At 44.1% G+C, this 24,232-nt stretch overlaps 1 protein-coding gene across 2 annotated transcripts; it reads right to left on the bottom strand.

The window, feature by feature from the left end:
- Positions 1 to 1,757: 1,757 nt before the first annotated feature.
- klf3 (Kruppel like factor 3 (basic)) lies at positions 1,758 to 13,547 on the bottom strand. Of its 2 annotated transcripts, none has more exons than XM_084556240.1 (6): positions 13,183 to 13,547; positions 5,947 to 6,007; positions 5,031 to 5,487; positions 4,100 to 4,259; positions 2,077 to 2,243; positions 1,758 to 1,979 (listed from the first exon to the last, which is right to left on the bottom strand). In XM_084556240.1, the coding sequence occupies exons 2-6, from the start codon at positions 5,986 to 5,988 to the stop codon at positions 1,798 to 1,800; spliced, it is 1,008 nt and encodes a 335-aa protein (XP_084412366.1). In that variant the 5' UTR covers positions 5,989 to 6,007; positions 13,183 to 13,547; the 3' UTR covers positions 1,758 to 1,797. The 2 variants fall into 2 exon arrangements, with proteins under 2 accessions (XP_084412366.1, XP_084412367.1); XM_084556241.1 differs by having other exon boundaries at positions 4,100 to 4,238.
- Positions 13,548 to 24,232: the final 10,685 nt, after the last annotated feature.

The following is a 24,232-nucleotide window of genomic DNA, read 5'->3' as shown; positions in this document are numbered from 1 at the left end:
TAATAAAATATATATATGTACTGTATATATATATATATATATATATATATATATGTATATATATATTACAACTTGCATTTGCAGAGATACAAAAACATATACAAGCAAAAACCGCAAAGTGAATCCAGGAGCAAATACAGATCAGTTGAGCCACTACATTCGGTGTGTGTCTGTGTGTTTGTGTGTGTGAATCAATGAAGGTTTACGCCTTCTTCCGGCATCACATTATTCTGCTGAATGTTTCAGATAAAACCAACCAAGTATATCTACGAATAGAAACAAATGATGTGATTTAAAATGTCTGGCTTTGGGAATGTCATATACTGTAGTTATATATAATTTAACATACCGGTATATATAAAGTGCACATTGGAGATGTACAAATACGCTATTAACAAAACTATTTTGTTCTCCAGAAGCTGAAAAGAAATGTGCTCTAAAAATCATGACTTAATTTAATTTTTTTTTAAATTTTACTTTAATTAAAATCACACAATTTGGGGGGATTATAAAAAAATATATATGTTGTATAAATTAAACGGTATTTTCTACCAAAACACATATGGTGTGTGGTGGTGGGCTGGAATATAACTCAACTGCTCCCGATAAAAAAAAATTAAGCGCAAATTTCCCTGCTTTGCACTTTGTAATTTTCCCATATAAAAGTGTCATACAATTTAATAATAAAAAAAAAAAAAAAAGGCTACCAAGGTGTCACATCACAAACCAAAATATAGTTCATAGATACATAAACTTGATATAAGTCAAACGGTAAGACATTTTTTCATTGCTTCTACCCTTAAAACCAACCGAGTGGCGTCTTTTCCTCACAAACACAATAATGCCCCTGTGCAGCAACTTTCACATTTCTGAATGAAAACATAAAAAAAAAAAAAAAAAAACACTTCACTCTGACAATGAATGAGACCCACAGTCCCCACTTTGTTTTAAACCCAAAAGTACACAATACCAAGGCTGAGCTGCTTTTAATAAGTGCATGTATTCTGCTGTGTGCGGCGTTAAACGTGTGCATGTAGCTATGTACAAAGAGAAAGCGAGCATTAGCTACCTGTGGTCACTTCATGATGTAAGCTTGTAAGAGGCAGATGAGGTGTGTGGTGCTTTAATGTGGCGGTCCATGAAGGAGGAGTTAGCATTTACATGTCGCAGGTAGCCGAACTGATGCAAGGGAAAAAAAAGAAAAGCTGACGTATGACACGATGCACAGTAGGTGTGATATGATACATTCGAGAAAGTTTCACATTTTATTGGCCTAGCTTGCAAATAACGTGTGTTCAGAGTGCAAGCGTTATGTCTTGTAAGTATTTGTCTTGCAGAAGAAATGAGAGCCGATGTTGCAGAGAAGCTTGAGAGCGCTGCGTGGCTTGAACAGGCTGGGTGTTGGCGCGGTTTTGGTTCGGCCCAGCTCTCAGGCCAGCTGAGATCCTGCAGCCGCCCTCAAAAAAACAAAAACAAAAAAAGCATCCAGACCTTCCCCCAGCTGAAATCAGAGATCTGGCACAGCTACCATAAAATAAAAAAAAAACAACAAGTTGGTGATAACTGCAGAGAGAAAACACCAGCTCGTCTTCAGGCTAATGAGGTGAAAGGCTCTAAACTTGCACCCTGAGGAACATTTCCCCACTTCCCTGTCAGAATCCAAAGTGTTAAGGCCGGCTAGTTTAACCCCTCTCCCCCCCTCAAGTCAAAGTGGTAAAGTCCAACATTGAACCCCCCCCCCCTTCCCCTCCCTAGCGTGGAGTTTCTTTTCAAGTTGCCCTATGGAGGGGTCTCTTTTCACACCAGGAGGTGGCGCTTCTTGTGCAAAGCCAGGTGGTCAGATCGGGAGAAGCTGCGTTCACAGTCGGGACACTGGAACGGTTTGACTCCTGTGTGCTTGCGGAAGTGTCTCGTCAGCTCGTCTGAACGGGCGAACTTCCACGTGCAGCCTTCCCACATGCACTTGTAGGGTTTCTCACCTGCACGGAGCAAACAACAACAATAGTGAAACAATGAAGATAATATAATGCATGATAATAATAAGACGAGGCTTGTAAAAGAAGTTTAAAAACTCACCGGTGTGTGTCCTGCGATGCGCTTTGAGGTGGGAGCTCTTGGTGTACACTTTGTTGCAGCCGGGGAAGTCGCAGCGGTGACTTCGCCGCTTTGGTGTAGAGTCCGGAGAGTCAGGAGGAAGAGGATGCTTTGCGCCTGAATGAACTATTACTGATGGGTTGTTATACCTAAGAGAGGCAGAGAGGACAAAAAAAAAACAAAAGTTGAGTGACCAGCAGAGGGAACCAAATCCCATCATTCATGATCCAGACACGAGTTTCATTCTGCTGCCGCTGCTCTCCAGTGCAACAACAACTCCTGCCAGTCAGGAAACTTGAAAAACACCTCCCGTTTTTTTTTACCACGCCTCTTCTCTTTGTCCTGTCACCTCTGTCATCATCTCCGATGTTATTCAATTTACTTTGCTCACCATTCAACAGTTCATTCACTGGAATTTGATGCAAATCATCTCTGCAGAGGTCACAAACTCTACACTCTCCAGTTCTAGACGTCTAGGAATTGTGAAACAGCATAAGATTTTGCAGCTTTCTAAAGATATGCATAGGCTTGTTTCACTCCCAACTCGACACTATCAGAACAGAATTTAAAGGCGGATAATACCGTTTCACAGCCAGGGAAAAGAAGAAGTTGTCTTTTAACGCCATCATTACAAGTGTGTGTGTGTGTGTGTGCATGCGGGTTTGGGTAAGTGGCAGTTGGGAGCAGGTGTCGAGTGTTGAAATATGAATCCCACACAGATCAATTCTGCATAAAGGAATGTGCAGAAATTCCCCTGCAACCTACGCACACAGGCACACACTGGCCAACCCATGATTATTACACACACTGGAGGAGGAGGAGGAGGAGGAGGAGGTCATGATTTACCTCATCCATACTGTATATTTACACTGTTTGTGCATGTATATATGTATTCGCAGAAGAGAGGTGATGACAGAGACGAAGACGCACCCACGTCTGTTCTTAAGAGCCCAATTATTTCATTGTTGGCACGGGGACAAGAAGGCAACCGCCCTGACAACTTCGGCAAAGGATGATTCTCCGTTTACACACACAAACAACTGCCAGCAACCCGTGATTGTCACATGTTCGGCAAGGCTGCAATTATTTCTTTGAGGAAAAAGCGGTTATTTTGCAAAAGATGAAACGGCAGGAGGAGGAGGAGGAGGAGGATGAAGGAAAAAAAGGGCCAGGGCAGCGGAAGAGGGAGCGAGATAGAGGGGGAGACTTTGGACAAAAATACAGGAAGCCTCTGAGCGATGAAGGAGGGAGGGGAAGAGGAATGGAGGAGCTGGCCGGATCAAGATGGCTGATATGAACTTGTGTCACTTCCTGGAAGGAGATGAGGAAATGAGGTGCGATTAAGAGGCGTGGCTGAAAGGTGGGGCTGGAAATAAGAGACTGAAACTGAAGAACCCTGTCATGCTCTGTTGGGTCGAGAAAATGCGTGGAAAAGTTTTAATCAAACCTAACCGAGTACTAACGGAGGAACAAACTGGGTCTTATTTCCCCCTAATCAGATACTGACAGTCGGAGTATGGAGGGAAATTAGTCTCAAAATAGTCACATATGTGCAACTACTGAGCAATTCGTAAACACGGGAAGCCTTCTGAAAGCAAAAATTATGAGATTTGGGATGTTGGACGATCACATTTGTGAATTTGCAACAATGAGAGCAGTTTTTTGACTTTCGTTTCCCATAAAAATCTTTCCACGGTGTATTTTACGTGTTGCTTTGCTTTGCTTGCATATTGTTCCTGCATGAATCTCTTGGTTATAGATGCATGTCACTCAGCACCACTGCACGGTATCAAAACAACTGCACTACACGCCCTCGTCCTGGGTCTGCACCTGCCTTCAAAAGCTCGCAACAGGAACAGACATGGACCCATCTCTGACCGCCACTTCCATATAAAGTTAAAAGGGAAGCGATGCAGCAGACAGTGCGACTTGTGAAACCCGTGTCTGAAACACTGGCGTTTCTTTCAAAATCTGCAAGTTCAGTGCGAGTCGGTGCTTTACTCACTCTTCGCTCCTGATGACCGACGGTTTCATGTCGTGGCCGCCGTGGTGGTCGTGGATGAGCTCGGACCGGGCCTCTGTCTTGATCGGCTTGTGGGGGTCGTGGACGTCGCCTCGCAGTTCCTGCGGCATCGTGCAGTGAACTGGGTAGAAATAATCACAGGCTGTCTTTCGGTCAAATGCATTCACTTTTAATGTCAGTGACAATCAGGCATCCATCCTATTAACGCTGGGAATCCCTAAAATATTTATCTAGGCTGTAGCGCTGAGTTAAAAGTCTACTCTTTGCCTTATGGCCAATGCCATTTTCTTCTACTAAAGAGTCCTTCTAGGGACGGCCACTGCAAACAACCACTGAAATAATGTATTTGGCATTTAAGTGCTCATTTTGTCATTCTGTCTCCGTCGAAGGTCAAACTTTCAGAGACGGTGACCTCTGCAGATTTCAGTGACCTCCTGCTGACCACAGAAAACAGAACAAAGAAATATGGCTTCCTCAAGAAACAAGAATCTGTTGTTCTAAGAAGAGAGGAAATGAAAAGCACTTCCTCATTTGTTTTAGAAAAAAAAAAGGTTTATGTGAAATGTGTGTCACAAATTCAGAGGGAGAAAATGCACATCGGAAGACATATCATCAGTTAATGGGTTTTTGTGTTACGCATACATGGAAATCTGGTGTTATCTTATTAAATATCATTCCATGAATTAAAAGATAATGGCAATAGCCAGAAAACTAAACCTGGGAAGTTCGGTGCATGTATGTGTGAAGTGGGGATTTCGTAAAATTTTATACACCGTTACAGAAAACCCCTATTTATTTGAAGTCTTGTGTTTTCAGGCATTGTCTAATAAAACCAGGGCTAGTTTCCTCTAGATACATCCTTGTAAAATACATTTTAATTAAAAACAAACACAAATCAATCTCCAGCTCTCACCTGTCTTGTGCTCCCGGCTCCGAAGATGGTCATCTTCACTGGCGACAGGTGGGCTCACCTTCATCGGCTGGCGCAGGTGAAGCGAAGGGTAGATGACATGCAGGGGAAATATGACCGGGGACACGATGACCTCCTGCCCCAAGTTTGTCACCATGGGTGGGTAAGGAATAGAGGTCGTGTGGATGTGGGAGGGCGAGGAGCGCATTTGGGACGGAGGCGGCGAGCTGTAAGGGGAAGGCGGCGAGCTGCGAGGGGAGGCCGGCGAGGAGGTGGAGGAGGAAGAGGAGGTGGAGGAGGAGCGTTTGCTGACTGACAGGTCCACGGGCTCCAGCTGAGTGTGTGTGGGGTTGGCGGGGGTGTGGGACTGGGCGAAGGTCGGCATGTGCATCGGGTAGAGGGGATGGGGCAGGATCACTCCGTACGGCTCTGGGTTTTTCATTAACGAAGAGTAGAATGACTGTGAGGAGGAGGAAGAGAGACAAAAGAGCAGAGAGTTGAACATTTCCGCTGGACTTTGAATAACAGGGAAAACATGTTTCTGCCACACAAACGACTAGAGCCAGCCAAAAACTTTAACGCTGTATGGGAGCAGATAACTGTTACAGCTAAGAGTACAGTGTGTGTGTGTATGTGTGTGTTCATTAGCCCGCTGCCTGGCAGCGTGTGTAGCCATTGTATGCAAATGTCCACTGTACTGCAGCCTGTTTGTCCAGGAAGAGACGGAATGTGGGAACCAGTCTGTCTAGACACGTAGCACGAGTGTGTGTAGGTGTGTAGGTGTGTGCGTCAGCAGGAGGAGGAGGGGTCAGAGTTACTGTATAGCATCAGAAACATGTTCAGGCATGGCAAAAAAAAAAAAAAAAAAACATACACACACATACCCAAAGCTACATTTACACAAACACGCGTGCCTTACCGTCTCCATGTCTGTCTTCAGAGGGTAATCATACATCAGCATGGCTGCATAGGCCAGGCTCCTACAAAACACACACAAAGGGCACACAGTTAACACACATAATATATAAATATATACATTAGGTTACTTAAATGTTACCGACTCATTGTGCAGTAAATAAACCCAGTGACACGTCAACCTACAGGTTCCAAAAGGAGACAAGATACAAAATCTGAGGGGTCATAAGACCACGGGGTCGAAACAAAGAAAAACACTTGATATATTTCAGACTTTAGGCATCAAAACAGCTTTTTAGCGAAAGGTATCTGTGAACTTCAGACGATAAATGTCTCTACTTTGACACGACAAAGAGACACAACAAACACTTCTTTACTGGAGGGGTCGAACCCAGATTTTATTTTAAATAATGTGTCGTATTTTATCATTCATCTCGTTTCTCCTGATATGAATAACAACTCGTATTTAGTTATTTGCCTCCAATATTCCATCATCATGTTCATGGGTCTTGTTTGAAATGGCGACAGTAATTATTAATAAAATAGTTTTAAGGCATAAAAAAAAAGGAATAAATAGCAAAACAAAGCTACAAAACACACATACAACTTATGACATGATTAAATTAAATCGTATAAAGTAGAGGGCGAGACTCACGTTAACATAAAATAAAATAAAAGACACATTTCGATCTTACTTGACACACAAACGCGGATATTTTTAGTTTGACTAGTTGGACACACCTGAGACTCAGACAACACTACAAAAGGTGTGTCCTTTTTACGACGCTACAACTATTTCCAGGTGTGATGCTGCAAGAAACTGCCCAGTGTCATCACGCTTCACCAACACACACACACACACACACACACACACACACACACACACACACACCACCACATGCCAGCTAAGGCCTGTCAAGTGTTCAGATCAAAAGCGTGTGAGGTTTCAAAGGTGGTTCCAGTTACCTCGCCTTTGAATGTCCAGGTGCAGCTGGGATGACTCTGTTTGTGCCTAAATGAGTGTGTTTGTGTGCCTCATTGTGTGTGTGTGTGTGTGTGTGTGCGTTCACCGCCGCATTAAGGCAACATGAACTGTCAAAGAATGTACCCTGAGGGAGTCTGTGCGTGTGTGTGACCTGATTAAAGTCCACAGTCTGGAGACGAGTTAGCCTTTAATTATTAACATATGGGCGAGAACACAAGCCATCACGCCCTAGCAGACGCATATACGGGAAAACTGACACACGCAAACACACACCAACGCGCACACACACGCTCCAGATGCGGAGCCGACCAATGGGGGAGCGTGATTCTTGCTAGCTAGGTCAGGAAGGGTGTGATCATGACGAGTAAAGCCTCGCCCTTTGCCCGGCACCAAAGAAACAAAGAGCCTGCACACAGGTTTGTGTGTGTGTGTGTGTGCGTGTGTGTGTGTTTTGAGGGTGTGTTTTGTAATCCGCGATTGTATTGTATTGCAGTTCAACTAGAGGTCAAGCAGTTGTTCCATTGCGGTAGTGAATCATACACGGAGGTGGCAATAACAAGTATGAAGCAGACAGATACATCAAGAGACAGGAAAAGGACACAGGAAGCAAATTGACTGTTGGAGCGGTGTGCAGGTACTTTCACTAAATACACAAGACAATGTCCAAATAAAAAACAAAACAAAAAAAAAACGCTTGGGGCTCGAAAAATCAGTGGCTGTCATGGAAGTCCCCAAACACTGCGCCTGTCCTGAGTTCACAAAAGAAAAATTTTCCCTTGTGCTTCTGAAACAGTAGTACTGAAAGAGTAGAACCTTTACAAGAAACTCCTGTCTGACTCACAGAAAGCTCCCAACATAACAGATGACAATAACATTAAGCGCAGCTGTAAATAAAAAAAAAGAGAAGTCACGAGCGTGCTTTAAAAAAAAAACTTCACCGCATATTACCTTTTGAAACTAAACAAAAAAAAAAAACTCATCTGAGAAGTTCAAAACTGAAAACATTTGAGACTTTCGTGAAACATCCTACGCTCATTCACGTTCACGTCCGTAATCCGTACTAGTGGAAATTAATTTCATTTCAGTAACTCCTTTGCAAATTAACGAAATTCCTAAATCAGCGAAGAACTAGTTTATACTTCCTAAACGCAGACATGCTCATGAGCCTCCAGGAGGCCGGGAAAGTCAAAGCTTCTGAAATTGCACCAGCTGCTGTTCATGTATGTAAAACGGCAGATGTTATTCTTTTCTTTGGCTGCAGGTTGCAACCGCCGTCAGTACTTTCATAAATGTGGGACGAGTTGCAGAACTGATCGGAAAATCGCCACTGGAGCGTTTGTGAGATCTGAAACCTTGGGCAACGGAAACACGCAACTACACGAGTTGTTTTCTGCGAATCCAGTTAAAATACAAGTGTTCTCTTCTTTAACGCTAATCATCTACAGTGGTGGGCTCGGCTGGAGGGGCACTGACAGTTACACATGTGCACCTCATGATCACGAACGTACAAGCTGACGTGTTGAAAAGAACCTAAGGCGTCTGAGTTCATCTCAAAAGCTACAACAACCCCTGCCGCCCTGAGCACGTTTTCAATTCCTTGAAAGAACATACCATTCCTCTCAGGGTTCACCCGTCGTCCACCTCTCTTTCGTTTTTTCACACGACGTGAAGTTGATTTATATGTCCGAGACACGAGGTTGCTTATAATCTGAAGCTGCCTGCTAATTTAGTTGATGGAAGAGAGATCTGGGTCACCGGGTAGGAGCAGGAGCAGGAGCAGCAGCAGCAGGAGCGCATGATGAATGTTATTTCTTTTTTTAAACGCACAGGGAGGTGCACGCCAGGTGTCACACAGGGACACGAACAGAGGAGCTATCAGCAGGAAAGTGAGGAGAGGGCGACACTGACTTTCCCCTCGGGGTGTCCCGCGAAAGAATGAATGCGATGAGTCGCACAAAGCCGAAACAATCACAGGAAACTAAATTTAATTTAGCGGCGTGGCATCTTCCTTAGTTACCGTAAGGCCTCGGCAGAAACAAGGCAACCTGCGGCTGGAGCTGGTTGATTTGTGGGTTGCATTTCTAGGAATTAGTCAACTGACTGTGATGATTAGACACCATTCTGGAAAGAGATTTATTGCTCAAGTGATAATGGCAGCTGATTTTCTTCATATGTGATGGAAACTTTGAGTTTTGAAATGTTAGTCAGTCAAATTAAGATGATTAAAGACGATCATTTGGGTTGTAAAGTATCGCAAAAGGGAATTTTCCAGATGATTTATATTGATTGAGACGTTTGCAGTCCTGGTTGCGTAGCTCTTGACAGAATCACCTGCTGGAAGACTACAACCTCCTTCCAAATCAGACAGTTCAGATTGGATGAGCCCAGATTAATAATCAAAACACTGCGAAGGGAGGCAAAGCGCCATAAACCTGGTGAAGACGTTGCCTCGCCAGGGCTGTTAAGTCTTTTCCTCCCTGTGCGCTCTACAAGTGGGTGTGTGTTTGTGCATGTCTGCAAATATTGTCCTTCTAGGTCAGTGGAGCTACTGTGTACTCAACCCCAACCCACTCTGCAAACACTTCCTACACCCCCCCCCCCCTTCCCTCTCCCTCGCTTTTCTCTCCTCCACCCTCGGACTCCAGATCTTCTTCAACACCTCTTATTCGCTTCGCCCCCTCGGCAATCGCTCGCATCTTTACTACTGTATTTATCTGAACCGCGCGCTCCTTCTCGCTCCCTCTCAATGAATGATATAAAACAACATGACTGAAGGGGAAAATATTGTGGCTTTGGAGTCGCTGGCTACTGACTCAACCACACACACACACACTTATGCATGCTTAGAGCCGCACACCGACTTTCTGCTAGCTCGACAGAATACACACACTAAATCACTGAAGGACTAAATTATTGCAGACATGCACACACACACACACACACACACACTAATGGCAACAGGCTGGAGATGATGAGATCACCAGAGAGACCAGAAACCTCCAGACAACAGCTTTGTCCAAGAACACGCCGCAACACACACACACACACACTCTCACAGCCTCACATTCTGACTCCCTTACTTTTCTATACCCCCTCTTTTTCCCCTGTCAGTCCCACCTTGTGTCAGTCCTCTGCGGTTTTATGTCAAAACTGTCATTTTGATCAACAGCCCTCAATCTCTTATACACTTCGGGTACATGCATCAGCATCAGCAGCAGCAGCAGCAGCATCACTCATGCTTTGACACATGCCTCATGCATCTCCATGCTCCTCAGGGAACAGGATTATTAGTACTAATTTAACATCCTACTTGCATGAATCATACATCCCAACATCCTGCGCTCCATCTGTTGCCCCCTGCTCACTCATGTTCACTCCCTCTTTCAATCTTTCACCCCCAAAGTGTACCCCCTCTGCTCCCTATATTCAACCCCTTTACCTCACATCCTCCTCCTGCATATGCTCCGACTTTGACTCCTCTCACTTTAAGGCCCGTGCCAAAGCCCCCCATCCTCTCATTTTGGCTTCCCATCTGAGCTGCCTGGCTTTTTACGCCCCCCAAACACACACTTAATACACACGAGCAGAGGCGCATAGTCCCCTCTCTGAGCTCCTCTCCAGCAGACTGTGAGGCTGCAGGCCTGCAGACCTCGGGGGGAAGCCAGAGGGGGCCATCAGCAGGGGAGAGGAAACAGGATCCATCATCACACACACACTGGATACACACATTTAAAGACACACCGGGCGTTATCAAGAGGCTCCAACGCTGCAAGGAGACACACACGCGTACACACGCACACACCTCAGGTTGAACTTGTCAAAGAAAGCGCAGTTTTGAGGCTTTCCAGACAACTCAGAACAGAGGGAAGGAGAGAACGAGCAGCGCTGCCAGAGAGGAGAAAGAGAGAGAGAAGCGGAAGCCCTGAGAGTTTAGTCTGACTGTTATTATTTCCACACTGCGTGATGGGTCAGGGGGTGTAAAGAAGAGAAGGAGAAAGAGAAGGAGGAGGAGGAGGAGGAGGAGGAGGAGGAGGAGGAGGAGGAGGAGAGTGGAGCCAAATGGGGGGGCGCTGCTGCAGGGGGCCTGTGGTTTCCTGTCTGACCCCCCACCACCAGCACCACCACCACCGCACACACACTGAACCTCCCTACCCAAAAGAATGAGAGTTTAGAGAGGTGGTGGGGGGGAGAATGGAAGGAGAGAAAGGGCAAAGAAAACAGCCGCTCCGACCAAACTATGTCAAAATGGAAGTGGAAAGAACAAGACAGAGACAGAAACAGAGAAGAAAACGAAGTGGGTTTCAACCAAAATATGACAAAACTTCAATGAACCTCAAACATGAGGAAGGGGGGGAAGCAGCTACACAGTCACAGTGGCTCAATCCGGTGGTTTAAAAAAAACAAACAAAAAAAAAAACGGTAACAGACACGCACTCACGCATGAGCTCGTGCGTGCTCCGACACGATTGTGTGTGTGTGTGCTGGCATGCGGGTGAAGTTGCGTAACTAGTTACAGCTTTTTAAGTTTATGGCTCGTCTGGCCGACCATCGTGTCCTTAACTTCTCACGGAGAATCACCAACTATTCAGGATCCGGGAGCTTAATGTTTAGCCCTAATGTTCCCTAGGACATGCCCTTTGAGCAGTGAGTGTGTGTGTGTGTGAGAGAGTGTGTGTGAGAGAGTGTGTGAGTGCCGGTGTACACACAGTCTTGCGCATTTTGTTCCACCAGATAACATCAGCATGTTGATTCAGGAAAAGAGGCGTTGGGATGGGTGGAGTATTTGGGGCGTGTGTGTGTGTGTGTGTGTGTGTGTGTGCTGCCCTAATGTCGGACAAATAAATAAGTAATAGTTTAAAAGGAGAACAAGCTGAGCCCTTTCTCCTTCTGCTTCTCCAGAGTCGGACAAAAGTGTGAACTTAAGACAAAGAGCAAAGGGAGCCGAGGAGGGAGCGAGCGAAAGAAAGAGAGAGATGTTGCCCTCATTCCACCCGTCCACCCCCCACATCCCTCTCCCTCTCTCCTCCCTTCTTTCTCCCTCATTCTCTCTCACTCCAGGCTCTAAACAGGATAAGGGCTTCATATGCCAAGTGGAATGTGTGACGCAAGCCTCAGCCTTGAAACAAAGCACAGGAAACAGGGAGAGACAGAGACAGAGGGACGCACACATGCACCGAGAAAGAAAGAAAGAAAGAAAGAAAGAAAGAAAGAAAGACAGAAAGAAAGAAAGAGATGTGTGCGTTGTAAAGGATGCAATGAAACAAGAGGACACATACAAAAGCTCAGGTGTGACACCGTGTTTCAATCTGTTGCTCACTCTCTCTCACACAAACACACACACACCTGCCGCACATTCTCCTCAGTGTGTTTGACACTACGCACCGACACCGAGGGGGTCATCGCTCGAACCACTCGCCTGGTTTGGAACAATTTACACCGACCCCTCTGTGAGCCACATGAGCAAGAATGATCAATTGCTGATGACAACCGACACTGATTCACTTGTTGAGTTGAGCAAAAAACTGCCAGATTTATAAAAATAATTAAAAAAAAAAGCTCCAGGTTTAGTTTTTGGATAAAATTAAAGATGCCACCTCGTTGTTGTTTTTTTAAATTAAATAATTAAACAAACTAAAATAAATGAATAAAGACACTTGTCTTCTTATCTTGAATACAAATCTAGAGAACAAGCTCTCACTTTGTCAGCAGCGTTAACACTAAAAAAAAATAACACAAACCACTAAAAAAATAAATAAATCCCCTGCATTTGTGTTAATTAACAGCAGTGTGTTCTTGTCTTTATGAGGCTCTACAGGCTATAAATAGCAGTGACTCTCTGCTGCCTTACGGACGGGTTACATAAGATATTAAGTGCTCTTAAGATTATTAGGTCAGTGCATTTGAAATGGTTCTTCTAACTTGGGGAAAAAAACAACAACAACAACTTGTTGATTCTCGACCGCAACTACTACAGAAAAAAAAATATATAGAAAAGTCAATAAAAAAAAAACACATTTAATTAAATAATCTGACAGCAATGTGCGCATCCTGATCTGATTAAACTAACCCCACAGCTCTGAATTAGATTACGGACCCCCTTCCCTCTGCTCTAATAAATTCAACCACGACAACAAATCTAAAACCACTATCTGACAATAAATAAATAAATAAATAAATAAAACGCGCTGTAGTTACAGAGTTAACCGCAGCACGTAGGAACAAACTGCACAAGAAGACATCAGGCATCAGACTCACTTCTCAGGTGACGGGACACGGTCTAATCCTGCAGGGGAGACGCTTGGTTCTCTGCTCCTGCTGCTGCTGCTGCTGCTCCTGCTGCCTTGCTGAGCGGCACAGGCTCCGGTGAGAGACTTCAATTAGGCAAACTCCGCTGAAAAAGTGACGCAGGCCACGGTCAGACCTCCTGCGGGTCAGTGGCACCAGAAAGAAGGACAGAAAAGATAAAAAATAAAATAAAAAATAAAACCCGAGGGTGATCGATGGGTCCACGAAACTTCCCTAAGTTGCGAAACTCCCCTCTCTCTCTCTCTCTCTCTCTCACTCTCTGTCTCTCTCTCTGTCTGTGTGAGTGTGTGTCTCTCTGTGTGAGACGGAGTGTGTGTCTCTCTCTGGTTTTGTCGTTCACAAACTGCTGCCGTCACATGATCCGCTGTGTTCTCCGTGGGGTCGGGCCGCTGGGCGGGACCGGGGCGGGGTGGTCCGGTCTGTGTGTGTGTGTCTGTGGGTGTGTGCATGTATGTGTGTGTGTGTGTGTGTGTGTGTGTGTTGCAATTTTCACTTGGAATAAGTAAATAGGAACAGTTCAACGCTCTGCTGCGTTAGTTAGACGGTGGCTTGTTGCGTCAGTGTGTCTGAAAGTTGACAGAGGAGTCAGAGGGAGCTGGAGCAGAAGTGGGAAATATAAAGATCTTAAATTATGTATATATATTTAAAAAAAAAACACACATTTACACATAGGATATTATATGTGAGTGTGTTTTAAAAAGTATTTTTTTAATCCCTAACGCCAGTGGCATTCCTAAGTGACCAATCAACACATAGCGACTTGAAGTGTTATTTCACTGCCTGTACATATGTCATCTTTTGTATTTTAGTAATGTAAAATCTTCTGTGTTGGTGAGCTGAAGACAATTTTCCACCTCTATGGACAATTAAGTTTTATTCCATTCTAATTTTTTTTCGCCAGGAAAAATCTTCAAGTGCCTAAAAGGTGCACCAGTCAGAGCTGAAATATTATAAATACTTTTGCAGAACTTGATAATGTTTTCATTTGATCACGTGTTTACTGTATCGTCTCAAAGATCACTGGTATTTTAGTTATTGTTATTATATGGTTTGTATGGTACAAACACACTTTGTATGTTGGATAATACGCACCTCTCTTGGTCCCACATTAAATGACAAGTGGCTTGTATATATACTGATCATGCATAACATTATGACCACTTTTCTAATATTGTGTAGGTCTCCCTTGTGCCTCCAAAACAGTTGTGACTCATCAGAGAATGGACATGGGTCTTCTGAGGGTGTCCTGTGGTGTCTGGCAACAGGTTGTTGTTAGCGGGGGCATTTGGGTTCTGTGAGTTGAGAGGAGGGGCCTCTGTGGATCATCCTGCAGATACTTGATCAGTTTGGGATCTAGTGAATCTGGAGGCCAGGTCAACACCTAACACGTTAACACATTTTTGTGTGTGTGCCTGTGTCAGGCTGCATCCTGCTGGGGATGGCTGCTGCCATCAAGGAGTGTCATTGCTATGGGGTATGGGTGCCTGGTCTGGTCTAGGTGGGTGGTACATGTCTAAGTAACATCCACATAAATGAATGCCAGGTCCAAAGGTTTCCCAGCAGAACACTGAATTGGCAGAAGATGGTCAATGTTATCCGCTTCTCCTGTCAGTGGTCATAATGTTGCGGCTGATAATGTCGTGTATATATTGATTTATATAAGCCTCTGGTACTCACTGCTTCACAGTCACAATGTTTTTCAATATCATGAAAATAATACTAATGCAGGATCAATTGGGTCATGGAAATTCTTCTTTCCCCAGTGTTGAGACATTGAGTCCATCAAATGTTGACATTGTCGGCTCACATATACTGAAAATAAAAAACACTTCTCTATTTCTGTGTTATTTACTTTTGTGCCACATAAATATGAGCTGTACTGACACATAATATGGAAGGGTTTGACTTTTCAAATATCAGTGCAAACAAGAGTAAGTCATAAATATGTGTGTGCGTGTTCAGAAGGAGGAAGATGACGCTCGGGCCACAACAAGGAACAAGCTCTTCCCGCAAGGAACTGCAATACGAGAAGAGAGAGAGCGGAGCAAAGAGGGTAAACTGAACTTACTCGTGAATTTCATGTGTAACATTCTTCTCTCACCGGGACATAAAAGACTTGTTCTTGATTGGCTGGCAGATGCATATTAAATCGTCAGGAACAGGCCCTGTCAACAGTGTAATGATTGATCTCAATCAGAGCCCAAGGTATGCTAAACTGCAGTGAGCGGCAACGCTTCACGCTGCATTTCCATCTGCTGCTGAACTGGCTGAGGACCAACACCCAGATTCGTTGTTTTGGTTCATGCGAGTGCACACGCAGCAGGAGAGAGCCCTTTATAAGAAAAGCAGCAATACTCAATCATGACTATTAACAGTCTGATCTATCTGATGCATGCACCTATGAAAATATATATATATCAGATATTTTTCTCAGAAGCTCAGAGTAAATGAGTGAGTGAACGAGTCGTCAGGTGGACAGGTGGCAGGCTCCACTTACTGTGTCTCTAATACTAAAATGGAAATCTGCCCATACACCGATCAGCCACAACATTAAAACCACTGACAGGAGAAGTAAATAGCGCCGACCATCTTGTGGCAATTCGTGTGGATGTTACTTAGACATGTAGCACCCACCTAGACAAAACCAGGCACCCCCACCCCATAGCAATGACACTCCTTGATGTCAGCAGCCATCCCCAGCAGGATGCAGCCTGACACAGGCACACACACAAAAATGGTTTAGGAACAACTTTAAAAAAGCATAAAGAACGGCGCAAGGTGTTGACCTGGCCTCCAGATTCACTAGATCCCAAACTGATCAAATATCTGTGGGATGATCCACAGAGGCCCCTCCTCTCAACCCATAGGACCCAAATGCCCCCACTAACTTATATTCCGTTACCAGACACCACAGAACACCCTCAGAAGACCCATGTCCACTCTCTGATGAGTCACAGCTGTTTTGGAGGCACAAGGGCGACCTACACAATATCAGGAAGGTGGTCGTAATGTTATGCCAGATCAGTGTATCAAGGGTGTACTGCACTTCTTGCAGAATAATCCTCCAAAAGACAGTTGATGCACTGGCAGCGAACCAACCATACAGTATGTCATCACCCTCTGACACGTCCTGCTCATTGCTGTGTGTCAACACTCGAAGATTGTATAAGCCTCTTAACGTTCCTTCCAACCCTCCGATGTTCCTCTCTCTGGAAAAACAATCCCAACAACCGTTAACTAAAGAGCAAACGCCAAAAACGGACAATGGTTTTTGCGCACAAAGCACCTCTTCTCAGCGTCTCTGTCTTTATTTGCTGGCTCCGGGGCACCTGTGCCGTTCCAGTTCGCTTGCAACGTACTATTTAAACAACGTGGCGCAGTTCTGCACCGTGGCCACAGCAAATACTTGGTTGGTGATCAGCTGCCAGGTGTCTTTCACTGGGACGTTACGTCAAACATTCAGTAGTTCCAGCGAAAATTACCTCCTTCTGTCTTTGTCAAAGTGCCATTGTCAGTTGTTGGCCTCTCATCCATCACTAGATTCATAGTGTTTTAATTAGTTGCCAGAAAGGTGATCATATTCCGTGCATTATTGAGGTTGTATTGGGCGGTGGTGATGTGCTGGGATTGAAAGGTGACACCGCGCTTGGCTGATTGACAGTTTTCTTTAGTTATTTTACAAACGTAATTGCAGGTGTTTCTTCTTTCCTGGTATGAGAAGAATAAAACAGAATAGTCTAAAATAGCACGGGATTATAAACTCCTGCTCATCAAGAGAAAAAGTAGGACGCAGCCACAGCGTATACACACACACACCACACGCTCTCATGGCGGCATCTGTCATCGCGGCTTTGTCCTCCGGGCTCGCTCGGCCTATACACAGAGGCAAGGCAGAGCTTTGTTGAAATAAGGCCGTGGCGATATGACAACTGTTGCTTTATGGATGGTTTCTAGATTAGTGAAGCTGTGAGGATTTCAAGTCTGAACACACATCCGCAAAGGCTTAGCCGTCTGCCTGAGACGCGGCGGTGTCTTGCGGTGCCCGGTCAAGAAGGATAAGCCGAAGGAACTGTGTTTCTGTGTCAGAAATGACTCAGAGAGAATGAAATGTGCCTCCGCGGTAGTGACAGTGCAGTAATTTACACAAGGTAATGTCAAGTGTGGTTGACCTTTACAGCTGGCAGGTGAGCAGGTCATGTTTTTATGTGCAACTTGAAATTTGGACATCTTTAACAATTACCTAATTCAAGGATTAGGATTTTTACAGCACAACAACTGGAATACATGACATTTTTTCAGGGTTAGATTTTCCGTCTTGTTTTTTTTTTCTGTCTTGATCAAATCATTACGTCCATACCCGGCAACACAGATACGCATCAGCTAGACAAAATATACACACTTTTGAATCGCTGTCTTCACATGAAACTGTTCATAGCAAGGTCTGTAAATGATAATATCCCACGTGCAAACTTATGCAACATTTTCCAGCCTCTTGTCGTTTCCGGGAAAATCGGCAAACAGGAGCAAAAGCTCGACGTCCAATCTTCTCGATCTTTGCTTTCGATTCCGACGATCAAAACTAAAGCTTCAAGTTCAGTCGCATCGAGGAAAGTGCATGGATATCAGAAAAAGAAGGAAGAATAGCTTTGTGAGGTTACACACTGGATTTTTGTTTATTTTTTATTTTCATTTTTTTAAAAACCTTTGATGACTTGAAGATCCTGTTCTTGAAAAGCCTGTGGCAGAAGTCTCAGGAGCAGGAAGTAGGGGAAAAGTAAAACATCTCCTCCTGCATAAGCACCATGAATGTCACACAGGAGGAGTGGGATTTTTTAAAAATGATTTTTGTTTATTTTTTTAATAATAAGCCCTTTTTCTCTGTCTTTGTTCCTCCTGATAGATTCGATTAGAGCCGTTAAGCTCCTTACACTCACATTCTTCTTTGCTCCTGTTTTCTTTTTGTGCCATATCATGCGTTACAGCATTCCTGTACGGACTGATCATACCTGGCACTTCCATATTTCATTTTTTTCTATTTACACTACCGCCTGAACCTTGTATCTGATAGTAACCACTCACCAACAACACCCTGCGGATGCTAAAACACATTTGCAACCTGTTTTTGGAATCAATTTCATGGGTTTGTCTCAACATAATTACAACAACGTACCCTTTATTGCCAAAAGTATTCGCTCATCTGCCTTTACACGCACATGAATTTAAGTGACATCCCATTCTTAATCCATGGGGTTTAATATGACGTCGGCCCAACCTTTGGAGCTAAAACAGCTTCAATTCTTCTGGGAAGGCTTTCCATAATGTTTAGGAGTGTGCTGATGGGAATTTTTGACCATTCTTCCAGAAGCGCATTTGTGAGGTCAGGTCTGATGTTGGATGAGAAGGCCTGGCTCGCAGTCTTCGCTCTAATTCATCCCAAAGGTGTTTTATTGGGTTGAGGTCAGGACTCTGTGGAGGCCAGTCAAGTTCTTCCACAACAACCTCACTCGTCCATGTCTCTATGGACCTTGCTTTGTGCACTGGTGCGCAGTCATGTTGGAACAGGAAGAGGCCATCCCTAAACTGTTCCCACAAAGTTGGGAGCGTGGAATTGTCCAAAATCTCTTGGTATGCTGAAGCATTCAGAGTTCCTTTCACTGGATCTGAGGGGGCAAGCCCAGCTCCTGAAAAACAATCCCACATCAACCACCAAAACCAGAATTTTGATTCGTTACTCCAGAGAACACATCTCCACTGCTCTAGAGTCCAGTGGCCGCGTGCTTTACACCACTGCAGCCGACACTTTGCATCACACTTGGTGACGTATGGCTTGGATGCAGCTGCTCGGCCACGGAAACCCATTCCGTGAAGCTCTCTATGCACTGTTCTTGAGCTAACCTGAAGGCCACATGAAATTTGGAGGTCTGTAGCAATTGACTCTGCAGAACGTTGGCGACCTCTGCGCACTATGCGCCTCAGCATCCGCTGACCCCGCTCTGTCTTATTACGTGGCTGAGTTGCTGTCGTTCCCAATCGCTTCCACCTTGTTATGATACCACCGACAGTTGCCTGTGGAATATTTAGTAACGAGGAAATTTCACGACTAAACTTGTTGCACAGGTGGAATCCTATCATAGCACTACGCTGGAATTCACTGAGCTCCTTAGAGTGACCCATACTTTCACAAATGTTTGTAGCAGCAGTCTGCATGCCGAGCTGCTTGAGTTTATCCACCTGTGGCCATGGAAGAGATTGGAACACCTGAATTCAATTATTCAATTATTGCACATCTAGTTCAATATAATCCCTTTTCATAAATTCTTTAACAATAAAGCTGTTAAGTGCCCCAAAGTACTTTTACTTTTAAATAAAAGTAGTAGAGACGCGACCAAAATAATTCGATAAACAGATTACACAGCGCATGTTTGTGCCAGCGTCGGCTTCGCGCCATGAGACTCGATGAGGACAGAGTTCCACAGAGTTCAACTTGTCCATCAGGTTGTGTGTGTGTGTGTGTTTATGTGTGTGTGTGTATGTAAGGGTGTGTGTGCCTGAAACTGAAGACGTCCCATTGTGCACATTTTGCAGAAAAATACTTTGTCGCAAGAAAGCGGGAGATGTGAGAGTGCGCGAGCGCTCTCCTGTAGCGCGTGGGTTTGTCTTGAGGTGAATGTGTGATATCATGTTGTTTTCTGGTGAAAAGGTAGATGGGTGTTGATTTTAATTATTTTTTTTTCTGGGGAACTGCATAAACAAAGCTGTTCATTGTCCAGGATATCTGATTCTGCATAACAATAAACGGGAGGTATAGAACACAAATGCACAAATACAGGATCGTTATCACGTCTTTTTTTAGTCGTGACTCTTATTAAGACTCAGATAAAGCCTTCGGTTATGACGCACGTGAAGCTCAGGATAGGAAATACATTGCACAAGATTCTTTAGTACCTTTTAGTTGTTTTCAGTTTTAACACGTTACGTTATAACGCTTCAGAGAAAATTGTTGTGTCTTTCTACATCTTAGTGAGAACAAGAGAAACTGCTTTCGATTTTCCGGTTGTCAAATCGGAACATTGTGTTCGGCAAAGAAGAAGAGTCACAGGGTTGCCGGAGTTTGTGACAACCATGAATCAATCAAAAGAAAGCTCCTACGAGAATAATGAGGACTGCTCACGACTTCAAAACAGCATTAAGGGTTCATTAATCTGTCTTTAGCACTTGACTGTATTTATGATTTATAGTTTCCTTGCATTTGATAATAGTAATAAGTGCAGTTACACCGATTAGCCACAATATTATGACCACTGACAGGTGAATATCATTGATCATCTTGTGACAATTCAATGTTCTGCTGGGAAACTTTTGGACCTGGCATTCACATGGATGTTACATGTAGCACCCACCTAGACCAGACCAGGTACCCCCACCCCATAGCAATGACACTCATTGATGGAAGCAACCATCCCCAGCAGGATGTAGCCTGACACAGACACACACACAAAAACACTTTAGGAACAACTAAAAAAAAAGGGGTTGACCTGGCATCCAAATTCACTAGATCCCAAACAGATCAAGTATCTGTCGGATGATCCACAGAGGCCCCTCCCCTCAAACCATAGGACCCAAAGGCCCCCACTAACAACATCCTGTTTCCAGACACCACAGGACACCCTCAGAAGGCCCATGTCCATTCTCTGATGAGTCACAACTGTTTTGGAGGCACAAGGGAGACGTACACAATATTAGGAAGGTGGTCATAATGTTATGCCTGATTGGTGTGCATTAAAATATTTGTAATATTCAACAAATAGACTCTGTTGTTAATGGTTATTCATCTAGACTGACTGAATTGTTGCTAACCACAACAGATTTGTTTCATACGAGGAACTAGAAAAGAAAACGAAAGCAGAGCAAGTTGTCCAGGTGTGAATTTATATGTATCATTCATGTCACAGGGCAGTAATGAGTCATAAACCTGTTACAGAGATAGTTCTTTTAAATGACAATTTCAGTTTGAAGTGATGTTTAGGCTTCAGGCCCGTGAGTCAGTGTCCTGTCATTTGAAGTGACAGAAACCTGATGTTAACAGTTATTAACCGCTGCAATAAAGTCTCTGTCACTTCTCCTGGTGCACACAAAAGCACTAAACCAGCCGACGCTCCGCGACACATGCAACATTAGCACTAGTGTAGAGTTGAACCGCCACAAAAGGCACAAATATGCAAATAATTGTTGTTTTGCGTATCGATTAAGCAGTCGATTGTTGTTGATTCTGGAGGAAAAAGGTCGTCTCACTTTCTTAAAGCCCTAGAAGTCCTCTTCATGTGTTTCCTTGTTAAAACTTAACAGTCTTTGAATCATTTACTTTGACATGAGGACACAGAAAAGCAGAACATTTTAGTTTGCATGGGATCTCTACTTGGAAATGACAGAAATCAGAAGTGTCTGATCATACCCGCTGTTACTCAACCTGGACTTGCCTGTATTTATATGTGTTGGTATGCTAACTAAAACAACAAACCAACACGGAGCCTTCTCATTTTTTCTGTCTTTCAACACCCTCCTATGAGATTAAACAAATTCCATGCTTAATCCGTGCAAGTGGCTGCTCTCATCTCCTGCCGCTCATCAACAGAAGCAGTGACAAACAGACAGAGGAGACGGCAAACGATCTTGACCAGACAGAATTTGCTTTGCAAAGGCCCAAACGTCCCGGCGCTGACACGCAGACCTCTGCCGGGCCGCACGTAAACCGGGCACAGCTCCAAACCGCCGCCGTGCAGCCGAGCTCCTCTCCCCTTCTCACTCATGCGGATGAGACTTTTTTATGTATATTTAAATGCAGCTCTGTCTGTCTGCGCGCCTCGGCACAGAAGCTTTAATGGGCCTCGTCCAAAACCGAAACTAAACAACGCGCTATTTCACTCACGGACTCCGTGTTGTTGAGGTGAAGGACGACCAGTTCGTTCTCCACCTTAGCTCAGAGCTCGAGCCGTGCTAAAAGCTGCAACCAGTAATTCTGGCAGTCAGACGCAAACCGCCATCAAGCAGTTCAACGCACACGCTCGTGTTGCTGCACATCTTTTCTCATCGCTAACAGCGCGTTGAACTGTGACATTCAAGTGCACGAATGGTGAAAATCTGCACTTGAGCCGTGCAAAAAAAAAAAATGCACTCATTTGGCAATTGCCTTCAGCAAATGGAGCTACAACGTTAATTTCTGGCTCAACTTTAGCACCCGCTCTATGGAATCAGAGAAAGTATCTTCAGACATGATGACAGTGATAATCATGTTTTTGTTTTGGATTAAAAAAAACAACAAAAAAACAGACTTTCTCTGTTGCTAGAGGTCATAAGCGATCCGGGCACTTTACAGGACCTAGAGCCTTAAACCCCTGGAGCAAGCACCAAGTAGCACCAAGGGAGGAACCTTGAGCCGAACCCGGTTCATGTGGGGAAGACAAATCTGCTTGAGGATGGCAGGGTAAAGAGACAGGAATAAAAAGAGGGAGGCTGGACTGAAGGCAAGAGGATAAGAGAGCAGCAGAGACAAACAGCTACACTCGTGCATCTGAATGAAGCACACATGCAGCATATAGACACGACACAACCCAAAAGGAGAACATGATGTATGCGTACAACTGACGATGCATACAAATAACAAGCATACACCGTGCTAACAGAGTTTCGGTTATAAGGACAAACAGAAGCACAGAGGCAGAACTGTGGCGACGGTTTTATTACGGAGAAGTAGGCTGGCACACGGACATGAACTGTAACACCTGGCAGGAACGGCTAACTGTAAGCAATGGGCCGTTCCAGCACTGATTATATATAATTAATCACAAATAGACGTGCTTGCAAACTGGATGTTATCGTTTAACAAGCAGGAATTATTCCGTAGTTAAATACACCGTTGCCCATAAAGTTAGAATGATTTTGTTTTCAGACACTATTTATGCGCATTATGATTGGAAGATCAATAAAGTTTTGAGAAGATTTACACTTTTTCTATGAAGAATAAATCACATTGTTACAGTAATATCATGATAACAGGTAAAAAATATATTTTATTCTAACTTTAGAGACATCTTGAGAAAGGTAGTCGTTGTTTATTTTATTCAGAAGCACCTTTGTCTCATATTTCATCATATATTCTCAAGTTGCACGATTTACATGTTTATATAAAGAGCTAAGGAGCTTTATCGGTGAACCAACTGACAGCTGAGGGTATATGGGGGAACTCTGACGAGAAATATGTTTGTTCATACGTGAAGCATTTAACTCCTGAAGGCACAAAGACACGAATACCAACGCTGGGTTGGGTTGAACTCAAAGAAAGCTTGACCCCCCAGGGTAGGTCACACCCTACAATAGAAAAGTATCACATGCACACTTCAAATGCTTCCTCTCCTACAGCTCCTGGACTGTATTCTGCTTGCACAGGAGCGAAGTGTCTGAGAGATTTAAAAGGAAAAGCGCCTTTAAGCGACCACAGCTGCACTGACTTTAAAGATTAGATTACGCCTGACTCCTCTTTCTTTCACGCAAAAACAAGCACTTACATTTTTAACTGCAGAGAGATGAGTCAGTCGGCGGAGTCACAACAAAATTTCCTCTGGACACGTCCACACGATCCAAGGGTTGCACCATCACATTCACGACACATCAGATCAGTGAGGAACACGTCAAGTCTTCTTTTGTTTTTGGGGTGAAATGTGACGAATTTAAAAAAAAAAAAAAAAAAAAAAAAACATTAAAGCAAACAAAGAGGTGTGCTTCTACTGCATTTCTATCATTTTCCAAGTCAAGTCTTGCGTTACCTGCACAACCGGGCACAATAACACAGTCTACCGGCGCTGGTATGAGGGTGGTAGAGGTGGAAAGATAACTGTGCCAACAATACACAATTTAAAAAAAAAAAAAAAAAAAAAAAAAAAGTTGACACGGAAACGTTGTTCTGAGGAAGGGAGACTGGCTGGGGCAGATGGCGGGTAAGATT

This window comes from Chelon labrosus, assembly GCF_963514085.1.
Source record: "Chelon labrosus genome assembly, chromosome: 2".
Lineage (NCBI taxonomy): Eukaryota > Metazoa > Chordata > Actinopteri > Mugiliformes > Mugilidae > Chelon > Chelon labrosus.
This window is presented reverse-complemented; position numbering and strand designations above follow the sequence as displayed.

What these genes read in the sequence shown, in the direction of transcription:
- klf3 (XM_084556240.1), bottom strand. Translation starts at nt 5,988, where the DNA reads ATGCTGATGTATGATTACCCTCTGAAGACAGACATGGAGACG. An exon ending in GAGCCGGGAGCACAAGACAG is followed by an intron (nt 4,260 to 5,030) that starts GTGAGAGCTGGA and finishes ACCGAAAGACAG; the next exon opens with CCTGTGATTATTTCTACCCA. An exon ending in GCATCGCAGGACACACACCG is followed by an intron (nt 1,980 to 2,076) that starts GTGAGTTTTTAA and finishes TGCTCCGTGCAG; the next exon opens with GTGAGAAACCCTACAAGTGC.